This window comes from Furipterus horrens, unplaced genomic scaffold (genome assembly GCF_987537825.1).
Source record: "Furipterus horrens unplaced genomic scaffold, mFurHor1.1.pri manual_scaffold_3, whole genome shotgun sequence".
NCBI classification, from domain to species: Eukaryota; Metazoa; Chordata; class Mammalia; order Chiroptera; family Furipteridae; genus Furipterus; species Furipterus horrens.
The window spans coordinates 21707332-21721334 of NW_028327173.1; the positions used below are offsets into that span (position 1 = coordinate 21707332).

The 14003-nt window shown below is 43.4% G+C and overlaps 1 protein-coding gene across 1 annotated transcript in view; it reads right to left on the reverse strand.

Annotated features, from left to right (window-relative positions):
* CSMD2 (CUB and Sushi multiple domains 2) overlaps nucleotides 1-14003 on the reverse strand; it is a 544011-nt gene that overhangs the window by 189477 nt on the left and 340531 nt on the right. Inside the window, exon 14 of the mRNA XM_090269064.1 lies at nucleotides 3795-4121. Coding sequence (XP_090125190.1) covers nucleotides 3795-4121 — 327 coding nt within the window. The remainder of the gene's footprint in view (nucleotides 1-3794; nucleotides 4122-14003) is intronic.

Consider the following 14003-nt stretch of genomic DNA (forward strand, 5'->3'; position numbering starts at 1 on the left):
ATGGGCCCCCAAAGAAAATCAGCTTCATTATGGTGGTCAGCCCTAGACCTCATCCACTTCCCCAAGAAACTGCCATGCTGGAGGGAGAGCCAGATACCCTAAAACCAGTGCCACACTGGGCATAAAGCAGGCGATTGTTAAACCTGATCTCCTGCCTTCCCGAGCACCTAATCCAATTTCATCCTAATGAACATTCATAGATCAGGCAGCGGGCTAAGTATTTCTCATATTCACTCATTTACATCATATAATGATTCCATGAAGTAGCTATTATTATCCCAGTTTGCAAATGAGGAAACTGAGGCTTAAGGAACAGATCTGTCTGCTCACTGTCAAATCCATTCCATGCTTCCCTAACTCCAGACAGTGATGGGATCACTTATGTTGCAGGTGAGCTGGGCTCTAAATCCTGTGATGCTAATAGACACTAAGCATCATGAAGTAGGTGCCCTGGAATCAACGCTGTCTGAACCCATTTTCTTCATTCCCTCCCCTCTGTCAGGCTGCCTTTTACTCTCCCAGGCAATTGATAATGCAGTCGGGGATGGGGGAGGAGAGTCAGAACACTTCTGGGTTTAATCGAGCTTTGCCTCTTGTTATCTCCATGGTTCTGGGCAACTTATGTAATCTTGCTGAACCTCTGTTTTCTGACCTATAAAATGAGACCATATTTCACTTGCAGGGTCATTCTGGGATAGAAATAAAATGGAAGTTGATATGAATAGGAAAGTGGAGAATATTTGGTCCAGCTCCTAATAGATGTAAGTGCTCCTTAGGAACGAGCTCAGTTCCTTCTTCCCGCTCCCCTCCACCTCCTCCAGGCATGCTCCCTGGCTTCCTCCATCACTGGTGCCAAGTTCCAGCGCTCAAGTCTCTGAAGCCACACCCTGTTTGCTTCCCTGCTGTTTGAAGGATGGTGGCTTTGCAGTGGAAACCAGGCACGGGCAAGTGCCATTTTAAAAAACTCAATTCACAAGTCTCTGAGACTGCCTAGTGATAGAAACATTTGCTTAGTCAGAAACAGAAGCAGCCCACCCTGAAGGCTGCTGGATCTTGCTGGAGGCAAGAGGCCCATAGACTTGGGGATTCTTCTTACTGAAGGGGAGGTGTGGGGGGTCTGGCATGGAGATGAGTGTGGTGATCCCTCGCAGAGCCTCCATGAAGTCCCCAGTCCCCTTCCCTCTCAACTGCAAAGCCTAGGTCAGCCCAGACTTCAGTTTACCAACTTTCTTTATTAGGAACCAGGACCATTAGGTTGCCCAGTCACACACACATTGTTCACACACACATGTTCACACACATGTATGCACACAAAAGATCTGCATAGGAAGCTATTTTCAGTATCTGGGAGAAAAAGCTCTGAGTCAAGGATTTCAATACTGCCCAGTTCTACCTGGGTGTCCTCTCAAACCTGCCTCCTGCTGTGTGAAAAGGAACAGATCTCAGCCTATGAAGTTTTGGGTGTGGGGTCTGCCATGGTGACTGTGGAGTATTTGCATAGTAGGTCAGCAGAGTGCTCACACAGTAGGTGCTCAGGAAGCAGTATCTCCTTCGACATTGTTGAAGATATTCCACATGGAAGAAGGAGCTTGAGAGGTGGGAAAGAGTCACGGGTCCTTGTTATATAGGGACACAGATTTCAAGTCACCCTAAGGAGAAGCTATGGAGAGAGCTGTCTGGGGAGGGGAGCTCCTGACACCAGGCAAACTCTAGCTCAGCCTGGATGATCATCAGCTGGGCTGTGACCCAGGAGATGACTGTCCTGCAGGGAAGACCATGCTACGATACTTCCCAAACACTTGTCCATAGACTGCTGTCCACCAGCTTCATCAGAACCACCTCAGAAGCCTCTTAAAAGGAAGATCCTAGGGCCTCAGCCCCTTGGAGGTTCTGATTCAGCACATGTAGGATGGAGCCCAGATAAAAAAATTGTTTTTCTATGTATCCATCCAACTGTCCATCTGTATGAATGCACAGAAAAATACCTGATGTCTGTAATAGTGTTCACCAAATGTTGGCAAGAATCACTTCTGCGTGGTAGTTAGCATTTTTTCTCTGACCTGCCCCCATATTTTGAGTGTTCACTTACTGGGTGTGTGTGAGTTTTACGGTGGCGGGGAAACCCTGGAGAGGAATGTGAGCTGAGAGCTTGGTGCTCAGGTCAGGTGCACACCTTGTGCCTCCTTCTTCCTCCCGAGGACCAGGCTTCCTTCCTCCATCATTTTCCTTTCTTGGAAAATGGGGTCTTATTAGGGTGGTGTTTTCCTAAGAGACTATAAGCATGTGTTTTTGCTGCAGGTGCCCTGCCTGTGTCCATATGGCCTTTGACCCTGCAAAGTTCTCAGCTGTCACCATCTTGGACAAATGGGGTTTCCCTAGGGACTTCTTACTCTTCCTCATCCCACTTCACCAGGGGAGAAAGAGCATTGAGTCATTCATGGATCTTTCCACTCAATAAACATTTACGGATCCTTACCACATATCAGATAAGTACTGGGTGGATAAATAATACGTTTCCCTGCCTGTCCAGAGCTCACAGCCTCCTGGGAAAGCAGGGAAGACCTAAAAGCTAGAGCTGCATTGCTAGATGGGGAAGGTCAGGGAAAACAGGCTGGGCTCTGCTTCCTCCTGCCCACAGATGCTGGGAACAGGGGCAGCCTGGAGGGGGCACGCCCTGAGAAGGTCGATTGTATCCAGCAAGTCTGGGGTCCTGAGGAAGGTGCCAAGGGGGATGGCAGGGAAGGGCTTTTAGTTTGGGTTTCCCTTGGAATCTGGGGTCCCCAATGGCTGGCCATTTGGCACTTACTGTCTTCAGCTCAGCTCAACCCCAGGGACAGGTGAAACAAGAAAGCAAGACCTCTGTGCCACAGATGAGGGTGGGGGCTGGGGGGAGATCAGTTCTGTCAAAATCACCGGAGGGACCAGCTCTATGTGTGTGTTTGTGTGCATGGGGTGGCGCTTGAGTCGAGGACCTGCATTTCACAAGCAGCCTCTGGAAAGGGATCTGGTTAATTATTCAGATAGACCCAGCTTTAGCCCCATTTGACTATTTGTCATTGGCCAAGGTCATGGGACTACAGCTTATTATAGCCTGGTAAGTACTTCTTGCTGCCTTTGGTGGCTTGCTATTTCTAGTCTCCAAGATTCTGCCCCACCCCCCACCCTCACTATTACCCAGGAGAGACAGAATGAAAATAATCCAGGCTGCTTCTAGAAGGGGCCCAGGATGGAAACTGGAGGTTAACAACTTTTGGACTGTGGCCTTGAGAGGGGCGATAAGGAAATGCCATAGGAGTTGGCTCTAATAAAGTGTCAGAGCCAAACAGAAACAGTGCTCCAGAATTTTGTTTCTGACTTGACGATTCAAGTGGGAACTGGGCAGAACCAAGTGTGAGCAGCCCCACTGGAATACCTACAGCCCCAGTTAGTGGGCGTTCAAGGCCCCGGGCAGCATATCAGAGGGGGATGGGTCACTAATGAGGGGATGACAGAGGCTTGTGCTCCCTCGGGCCCTTTATGCTTCTATCTGTACCTTCTAGGGGGCCGGGATGGGAGAAATGAGGTTTCAGGCTCTTTCTACATTATATATAAGACCTAAATGCTCAAAAGAGAGGGACTCCACAGCAAGGAGCACCCTGCCCGGCAGCCAGCGCTTTATGCTTTTCCTGGTCATGCTGGAGCCCCAGGTCTGGGCATTGCAGCCGTTGGAACTGGCCCACCCACATCAACACTCTACTATCCTCAGAGACTGACGCTCAGAGGGGTGGTCAGCTGGGGGCAGAGGGAGGACTCACTGGTAAAGGTGATGTTGAAGCCCCTCTTCCCCGTGGAGTGGTCAGTCTGGAACTCAAGACGGGCCACATGGCCGCTGCTGGTGATGGAGGAGGGGAGCTGGTTTCCTGAGAAGGTGCCCAGGACTGGGGCCTCGGCGGTGGCCCCATCCTTGATGACCAGGAAGTCGAACTGAGGCTCCACGTCAATGTCATTGAAGGCCAGGTGGACGCGGCTCTCGGGCCGGGCCAGGATGAGCCAGACGCAGTGGAGGTGGTTGCCGTAGTCCTCCGGGTAGTTGGGTGACAGGACGACCCCAGAGGGGCTGGTGAAATTGAAGAAGCAGGAAACTGCAAGAGAAGAGCAGGGGAGGTCAGGAAGCGCCCCAGCACTCTGCCGGGGCCACTGACGGCTGGCAGGGGAGTGCTTCCCTAGTCTGAAGAGCCATCGAAAGAATAGGTGACACAGGGGTTGGGCTGGACTGGCTGGGCTCTGAGCTCTAGATGGGGGCCATGCGGGTTCTGCACTGGGCATAGCGCCGGGAAGGGTCCCTCAGGCAAAGGGCTGACAGGGCGCAGTCACTCTTCTCGTGGCCCCCTCTCTGTCAGCGCTCTCACCCCAGGCAGCGTCTCACACTCCCAGTCCCCCATGTTGGGGAAAAACCATCACTCAAGCTCAACTGTAGTCGCTGTGCCCAGCTCCTCTTGGCTGGGGCCATCCCCGAGGTGGTAACCGGGTGGACATATTCCAAGTCCATTGCTCTCCTTAAATCATTCAGTGGGAAGTCACAGGTATGCCCTAGGGATCCTGACAACCTTAAAGCTACAACACTATGCTAAGGAGGTGCCAGGTAAGCACCACCTTTCAGCGATCAAAACCAGGGGAGAAAGGTGACAGTGCCTCACCCTGATGCCCTGTCCACTTCCTGTTGCCCCTTCTATTTTACCCTAAGCATCCACTTTCCTGAAAACTCTTATTGTAAATCCTTTTCATGCCAATGACTAACAGACCCTAGAATGAGGCTGAGGCAAGGGAAGCACTATAAATGGAAAAACAAACAAATACACTAAACCAAAATTTAAAAGAAAAATAATAAAATGAAAAACAGAAGTAATTGTAACAACTATGCCAAAGGCAAATACCGGTATTGAATTAGAGCTTTTTAATTGATTAGGAGTATCACCAAGATGAACAAAGAGTATGCTCAGAGGATTCATATTAGAAAAAAAAATAGAATTACTGTGTAAACACAATCCATTTCACTAGAAAAAATAAATAAAAATATACAACCCAATATTGCTGAGGCTCATGGAAATTCATATGTATTTATTGCCAGTTGGAGTGTAAAGCTGATATAATCATTTTGGAAAGGAGTGTATGAATTCTTATCGACAGCCAAAAAACTATTAAAATATTCTGCATCAGTAATCTCCAGGAATTAATTCTAAAGAAAAAGAGCCACATGAACAAAGATGTTTATAGTGACATAATTTTATTACAGAGAAAAAATGTGAACAACCTATATGTCAGTTCTGTAATGTGAGGTATATTATAACCTTTAATGTGATGCAATTTGGACACAATTATTAAGGTGATAAATATGACCCTGTAGAAAGGAGAATGTTAAATATCTTTCCAAGTAAAACGGTAGATCATAAAATTATATGTATATTTTTGATTATAGCTCTTGAATATTTATTTATATATGGGTAAAGATTAGACATGAACCCCAGATAAAAACTATATTGTAGTAATCAGTTTGTGGGTGATATTTTATCAAAATATTTAATTTCTCTGACTGAAATAATGATATAGGCTCATTCTAACTATTTTTAAAATATAAATAAAAGTATAAAGAGGGTAAAAACTAATATGGACAAACATTTAAATCTCTTTATAATATTTATATTGATGTTTGGTATTGATAATGTCAACATTTAAGTAAATTAAATATTTGACTTTTTAATTATACTAAAGTTAAGGTGAAAAAATGATAAAATCATGTTTGCAAAAAAGGAAAAACACAAAACAAGGGAATTTTTTGACTCCTCTGTTGAGTTTCTCCTTCCTCTCCCCAACCCCACCCACCTTCCCCTTCCTGCTTTAGGTTCAAACTGCCACACAAAGTCCTCCCATCAAAATCAGCAAGTTTAACCTGATCCCTAGACACAGTCGGTCTTAGCCCTTGTAATCTGTGTCTTTTATTAAGTATAGATAGAGTTTGAGTCAAGGGGAAAGAAGGACATGGAAAAGCTTTAAGGCAACGCAAGATATAGTCAATGGTAATTATTATTATATATTATTGGGGGTTTACTAAGTACAGGCACTGTTCTAAGTACTTCCATTAATTGCTCAGTTTAACTATCACAATAATGCTATGAGGTAGGTACTGTTATTAACTCCATTTAAAGATGAAGACACCAAGGCACACAGAGGTTAAGTAACCGGCAAGGGCTGGGCATCCAGTGAATGGTAACAAGAAATTCAAATCCATGCAAATCAATGCAAATTAAAACTCATCTGACCCCAGGGGCCAAGCTCTTAGCTACACCTTAACACTGTCTCCCAGTACAGGAACAGTGGTGCCCATTGGGCTTAAGTCTAACAATGGAGTCCTTGGAGGTATTCTTAGAACCTGCTGAAGATCCAACTATTGACCCCAACCATTACATCTACACTGAATTTGGGGGGGGCTCTAGGCTGGACATGGGTGCCCTCACACAGCTATCCCATCACCAGCTTTGTGGTCATCCAGCTGGGAGCAGCATGCAAATAATGAGGAATCCTAACCTAACAAAGACAACTACCTTGAAGAGAGAAGGGAAAAAAATCACGTGGCCTGCCTCTAGTAGAACAGCATCACAGTGAATTGAAGACAAAGAAAACACCATGATTTCCGAGGGAATATCATCAGGGGAACCGTAAGCATATGAACAAATGGATTTGCTGCAGAGGAGAATTTAATTAACAGCATTGAGTCTCCATCCCAACCCCATCACTCTATCACTTTATTCTTTTTACTTTATAGCTTTTTCCCATGTTGTAAAGCTCCAGGGGTACCGTTTTGAGCAGCTAATATACAGCAGCTCTACCCATCACTCTCTAAAATTATCTTGTTCACTTGTTTATGGCCTGTTCCTCCTTCTTCCCAACACATACACATATACTCCAGGAGAGCAGAAATCTTATCTGATGCCTCGGAATCCTTAATGGCTCCCACAATGCCTGGCACACTGTAGGTGCTCAATCAATGTTTGCTGAATGAATCAATGAGTATTTAATGGCTGATGACATCTGAAAAGATGGCGACATAAATACATGTGCCTTACATCTACATCTCATTCCAAGACCCAAATGACAGAATTGACCAAAGTCTGTCAAAATAGGCAGATGCCTGTATCAGCTCTAGAAACTAGGGAAAAACACAGTGGCATGCTCCTCGATGTATTTCTCTTAGACACAGTACAGATCTCTCCCGATGTAATTTAGAGTAGAAAAGAATATGGTTCAGCCAAGTTGTTAAACAACCAAGATAACAGCTCCCAATATCAAAGGCCTCAAAAATATATTATTCACATAACACTCATAAAAAGCCACTTGAAGATGTTTTCTACTAAATCAAGAGATGAATCAAAATGAAGAACTCAAGTACAGGAAAGTTATGGTTAATAAAATATTTTAAAAAGCATTGGCAACAAGCAAATAAACCATATAGTAAAGAATCTAAATAACTGTTATAAGCAGTCATAAAACAGAATGCAAGTGTTAACAATTATTTATTGGAAGAGAAGATATAAGATATTACTGTGGCCCAAATCCCAGGGTAAAATATTACAGATTATACTGATATAAAGAATTGAGTGGGGGGAAGGAGATATGTTAATCTCCTCAGCTTAGAATAAAAATTTGTTACATAGTTTCTGTGGTTCATTTGAGAACTATAGGTTAAAGCATGGCTTAAAAGACATGAAGTGTAATTAGTAATAGACTATAAAGTAGCTTATCTTCAAAATTATCAAAGGAGAAAAAGCACAGTGGTCAATGTAGCAAATGGACCCGGACCCTGAATAAATCTTTAAATTAGAGGGCTCTCACATGGCTCAGACTTTTGAAAAGTCATAAAGGAAGAAAACTCATTAACAAGTGATGTACGATTGTCCATAATATCAGGTTATTATTTAATACGATTGTGAGTGGAAAATAAGTGTTTTTTTTTGGCCCTGGCCAGTGTGGCTCAGTGTTTGGGGCATTGTTGTGCAACTGAAAGGATGTGGGTTGACTCCCAGTCTGGGCGTGGATATGTGCGACCACTGGTCCGGATCTGTATGGTCCCCTGTCCCGGCGCAGATCCCTGGTCTGGATGTGTAGGAAGGCAACCAACTGATGCTTCTCTGGCATCGATGTTTTTCTCTCTCTCCCTTCCTCTCTCCCTCTCTAAAAACAAGTAAATGAAAATGTCCTCAGGTGAGGAAAAAAATAAATAAAAGGAGCTTTTTGAAAAACGCTTTTTAACTATCTTTTCTTCTGGTGTTGTCACTTCTAGCTTCACTGCTTTCAAAATGATAATTCAATTTCTAGAGGACTAGCAAAGCAAAAGGAAATCCAAAGATGATATTTTAAAAATGGATGATGTTCACATTCAAAATAAAGATCTGACAGTTATGATACATTATGCCCAAAAGCACTGAAACAGACAAAATGAACTATTTAAAAATTTATAAGAATTGAAAAAATATGTTCATCTGAAGCCTAAGCCTAAAGTAAATAAAGATAGAGAGGATCTATAAAATACCACAACTGTGTATGTGCTATATGAGACTCTGTAACTTCAAATCAGAAACATTACCTTATTTACAAATGCCCATGAAATATTACAGAAATAGACCTTATATTAGACTGCAAGGAAATCTCCACAAATTCCTTCACAAAGCAAAAACTGTTGGGGCATATTTTCTGTTCACAATGTAAATAAACTAGAAATGGATAATAAAATAATAAAGAAAAATCCAAATCACTTGAAAATTCATAAAACCTTTTCCTAAATAAGTTCTTGAATTCAAAGAGGAAACAAAAGCTGCCAATACAGACAATTTTAATAATGATGATACTAGGCCAAAGCCATATTTAAAAGCAAATTCATAGCCCTATTCATTATTAAGTAATAATTAAATAAAATTAGTGAAATGAGTGTTGACACTCAAAACATAACAAAGAGAACAACTAAACAACATTAAGAAGAGAAGGTAGATATGAACTTAGTAGAGATAAAAGCAGAAAAATAACTAAAGAGATTAATAAAAGGTAAACTTCTCATTGGGTCTACTCAAGAAATAAAAAGAAAGAAGATACAAAAACACAGAAAGGATAATAAATCAAGGAGATAAGCCAATTATTAAAGAATAGTATGTATTTGAAATATTGACAAAATGGAGAATCTCTCAGGATATTCTGAATTACCAAAAAGGTGATTAGAGAAAAACCTGAGAAAACTGGATAATACTTATGGAGTAAATGGTTTCATGGCTAGAGCCTTAAAATTTTAAACAAACTATAACAGTAATGCCATTAAAATTAATCTTGATTCAAATACTGCTATAAAAAGTATGTATGATACACATATTTACACCCATCTACTCACAAACCAACACACTCAGTGTAAAAAACAAATCCTACATGCAAAGTGCTAGCAGATCAAATTCAGCCCTAAAACAATAAACAAACATGACCTATATAAAGAAAGCAACACTTTTTAAATTCAATTTATTGGGGTGGTGTTTATTAATAAAATCATATAGTTTTCTTCTCTTTTAATCCTCACCCAAGGATATATTTATTGATGAGAGAAAGAGAGAGAGAGAAATATCCATTGGTTGCCTCCCATATGTATCCTAACCTGGGATTGAACCTGCAAACTTTTTGGTGTACAGGATGATGCTCTAATCAACTGAGCCAGGGAAAGATCATATAGTTTTCAAGCGTACATTTCTATGATAACATGATCTATATATTGCAGTGTGTGCCCAATATACACATTGTATATGGTGATGGAAGATGATTTGACTTTGGGTGGTGAACATTTTATTGACAGGTAGAAAAATATTTTTCATGAGACATCGTGAATGATGAGTTTATAAGGTTAAGATGACAATTATCCTCAAATAACTTAACATAATTCCAGGCAAGGCTCATGCCACCCTACGCCCCCCAAGAACCTAAAACAATCGTTAAGATCCATCTGTTGGAATGAATAGGTGAAAATAGTCAAGCTCTCTGAGAGATGAGAAATAATAGCACAGGAGGTGCTAGCTGGCATTCCAAGAGTGTTGTGTGCCTTAACTCATTAATCCTTAAAGTAGCTCTCTGAGGTGGAAACTATCATTATCCTCACTTTACAGATGCAGTAGCTGAGTCCAGGTTCAACTAAACTGCCCACAGTCACAAAGCATGTAGGTGTTGGGGCTGGGACCTGACACCAGTCCAGCTGGTTTCAGAGCGCAGGCTCTCAACAATGAGACCTCTTTTCTCCCAGTGAATGGAGGGCTTGCCAATTCAGATATAGAAACATACGATAAAGCTGTAATGATAAAATCTGTATTGTATTAGCTTCATACAAGAGATCAACGGAACCAAAGAGGAAAGTTCAGAAACAAATATGGACATCTAAAAATTTAGTATATGATAAAGGGGGCTTTTCAAATTGCAGGGTAAAGGCTGACTGACTAATAAAGGGTGCCTGGACAGATGGCTCACAAGTTGTAGACAAATTAGGCCCACACCTCGCTCAACGAACCCCAGAAGCACTGGAAGAAAATATGAGAAATATTTGTATCATCTCAGAGGTAGGGAGAAGACTTTCTTAACATTATACCCAAGCTAGACATCGTAAGGGAAACGGTATTTTTAATTACAGAAATGAAAAACGTTTAAAGAGAAAGTATTTGCAAGTTATTACAATTAATTATTTCCTATGTTTAACATATAACAAACTGCAATTCAGTAGAAAGATAAACCCTCAAAACAGAAATTTGGACCAAGAAAATTGAGAGGTGACTAACCAAAGAATAAAGTTGGTCAATAAAGATGCGGGCGAATGTACAGATATTAGAAAACAAAAACTTCCAACAATGGGGCTCTCAAGGTGGCAACAACACCGTGTGGAAACTTGCAAAACAATGGAGAGAAGCTGGCAGGGCAGATGGAGACTGAAGGCGCCAAGAGGCAGGAGGTAAAATGGGACAGCGGTTTCCAGAAGGAGGAAGGGCTGGCTGTTGCGAAATACAACTGAGCATCTGTGTATGATGAGGCTGGAAGACAACCCATTGGATTCTTTGCAACAAGAGGTTCATTGGTGACCTCGGTGAGGCTGACATGGATGGGGTGACAAAGGACTGGGAGGTGAGGAATGGACGTAGAAAGGGAAGACATCCTGTCAAAAAAGTCTGGATGTGAAAGAGAGCCTTAGAGAAAGGGCAAGAAGATGTGGGGTATGAAGAAAGATCTTCACTTTTAAGATAAGAGAGACCTGAGAAAATGTAATTGGTGGTGAGAAAGGCTTGGCAGAAGGGGAGAGGCTGAAGGGACAGAAGGAGGATGAATTACATGAGGCATGAGGTTCCAAGCAGGTGGGAGTGAAGGAGAATCTACAGCAAGATTTTTGAAACAGTGGGTTGCAGCCTGTTGGTGGCTGGTCGTGAAAGAGATGCGGTGGGTCACAAGCCGGATGCTAAGAAAACAAAAGAAAGAGAATGGAAAAGATCTGAGTGCATCACATAGTAAAAGGTAATTACTGTTTGTGAATCATATTTCTATTATGTGTGAGTGTGTACTGTGTTGCACTTCATATGGAAAACGTTAAGGTGTTTGAAGGTCCCTGATCTAAAGCCTAAAGGGGTGCACCATCTACAGGGGGATTGGTTTCTGATGGGAGAGAGGAGTGAGCTTCTCTGTTGTAAAAGGTGGGAAGGTGAGAGGAAGGATGGGGACAGGGATGATCTGCGGGCTTGGCGTCTTTGATAATTGGAAGTTGAAGATATTGCCTTCGAGGTGGGAGCCAAGGTCATTCTCCAGTGCAAGGTGAGGAGAGGGGGGCTGTTCATGGGCTGGAGGGTGGAGAATGCTTGAAATAGCTTCCATGGAGAAAAGGAGAATAGACTGACTTGAGAAATACAGATGGATTGCTAGGCACTGCTGCAGGCTTGATTGAGATTGGTGACCATGAATTTGTAGCAGTGCCAATTTGCCTGGTTGGGTGATTTTCTTTAGCGGTGCTCACTCAAGCAGGAGAAGCCCAATGAGATTATTTTTGCTTCATTGCGTGTCTCTGGACAAGTAAACTGAGGCAGCTCTGCCTGTGAATGCCATAGCTGAGCAGGAAGCAGAGGTTTTACAAACCCACCTTTGAATTTCTTATGCCTCGTTCTGCTCAGAAGCTCAGTGGATGTTAATTTTCATCTGCGTTATCTTAACATCATCTCTGGCACTGGAGCTGTTGAAAGTTATCTTTAACTTCGTTGGGCCCATGAAAACTGTGAGGTTTACAAGGTCACATGCATGAGGGGTGAAAGTGATCACCCAGCAGGGCTCAGCCTTATAAATCAGATTAAGCTGTGGCTTCATTCTCTTTAAGGAAAATACTGAGCATGCCTTCTAGAAACTCATGCACGTTCCAAAAGGAGCATCAGGGATAAATTACAATGCTGACCATGTATTTCCTGAGCACATACTGTATCCTTTTATTGGATTACAAAACTCAAGGACTGTGTTCAAGTATTTTTTCATTTCTTCTTTTTGAGGGTGAGAGAGTCCAATCACCACCACCCAGGCAGATGCAATTTGGGGGCACGTGTCCTGAGTTCGATTAATGGGGCATTGATCAGAGCCGATCCCTCCCACGTTCCTGAAACACTTTCATTCTGTGCTCTAGAATCCTGTCTGTCTTTTCTGGCTGCCCCTGCACAGTCCTTTGAAAGCTTTCCTCTTCCACCTGAATTTTACATTTTGGGACATGAAAGGATCTAGTTCAGGGTCATCTTCACACCCTTGCACGCTCTCGAGAGTACCCCACCGCACACACGATTCCTTACGTTCAGACCTCTTTTCCAAGCTCCAGACCTGTATATCCAGTGGTCTTGCCAACACTGAAACATCTCCACCTAGCTCAAGTATTAGTGGAGTACCTGCCATGTGCCAGTCACAGCTATAGGTTGTGGGTGGGCAACCAACAAGAAGGTAGGTCCTCAGCCCTCATGAAGTTTACAATCTAATAGGTGACGGAGAACTTAAGACATGGGGCAAAGGGAAAACAGTGAATGGAGTGGGGGTGGCCGACTGTCAGTAAAGGAGTTGGTGGTGGCCTGTCTGAGCAGCTGGCCTGATGGTAAGGAGCCAGCCGCCCCCAGGGAAGATCACTGCAGCGGGAGGGGGTTGCAGGTGCAAAGGCCCTGAGGAGGACCTGAGCCTGGTGTACCTGCCGGGTAGAAGGGAGGCCGACGTGACATAAGCAAGGTGAACCACGGTGCTGGGAACAACAGGTGAACTGGAGAGGACGGCGGAAGTCCTTTAGACAATGAGAAGGAGTTTGGATTTTATCACCACGATGAAACTAAACCTGTCCAAAACTGAACTCCCGTTCTTCTTTCCCAAACCCGGTTTGCCTAGATTCTGGGATCTGGAACGTTCCCTGGCTTCTGCAAGTGATCCAGACCTGCCACCGCTGAGATGCGTGTTTCCCTTGGCCCGCCTCACGCTCCCGACGCCTTCGTCCTGTGTGCCGTTGCCTCGCAAATAAACGCTAGCGGCCCAGACCCTCTGCACGTTCCAGACTTGGGATGAATCTGATGGACATCTCTACCGGTGATCCCACAGGCCCCTCAAATGCACGCCCCAAATTGAATGCTTTATCTACTTTCCTAAGCCTCCTTCCTTCCTTATCTTCGTGAATGACAATACCCAGTTGTCTCAGCGAGACATATCAGCTCCTTCTCCCTCAAGCCCATATCCCATCAGTAACTAACTTCAGTTGATGCGATCTCTTCAACATCGCTCCGACTTGTCACAGCCTCATTACGCCCCCTGTTAAGCTGAGTCCCTCTTCCTGCTGCAATCATCTACCTGGTTTTCCGGCTTTAAATCTCTCTCCTTTTGAATCCATCCTCCGTACGGGTTTCAGAGTGAATTTTGTAAATCACAAATTTTCATGATGTTATATCCTGGCTTGGAACTCTTTAAAGACT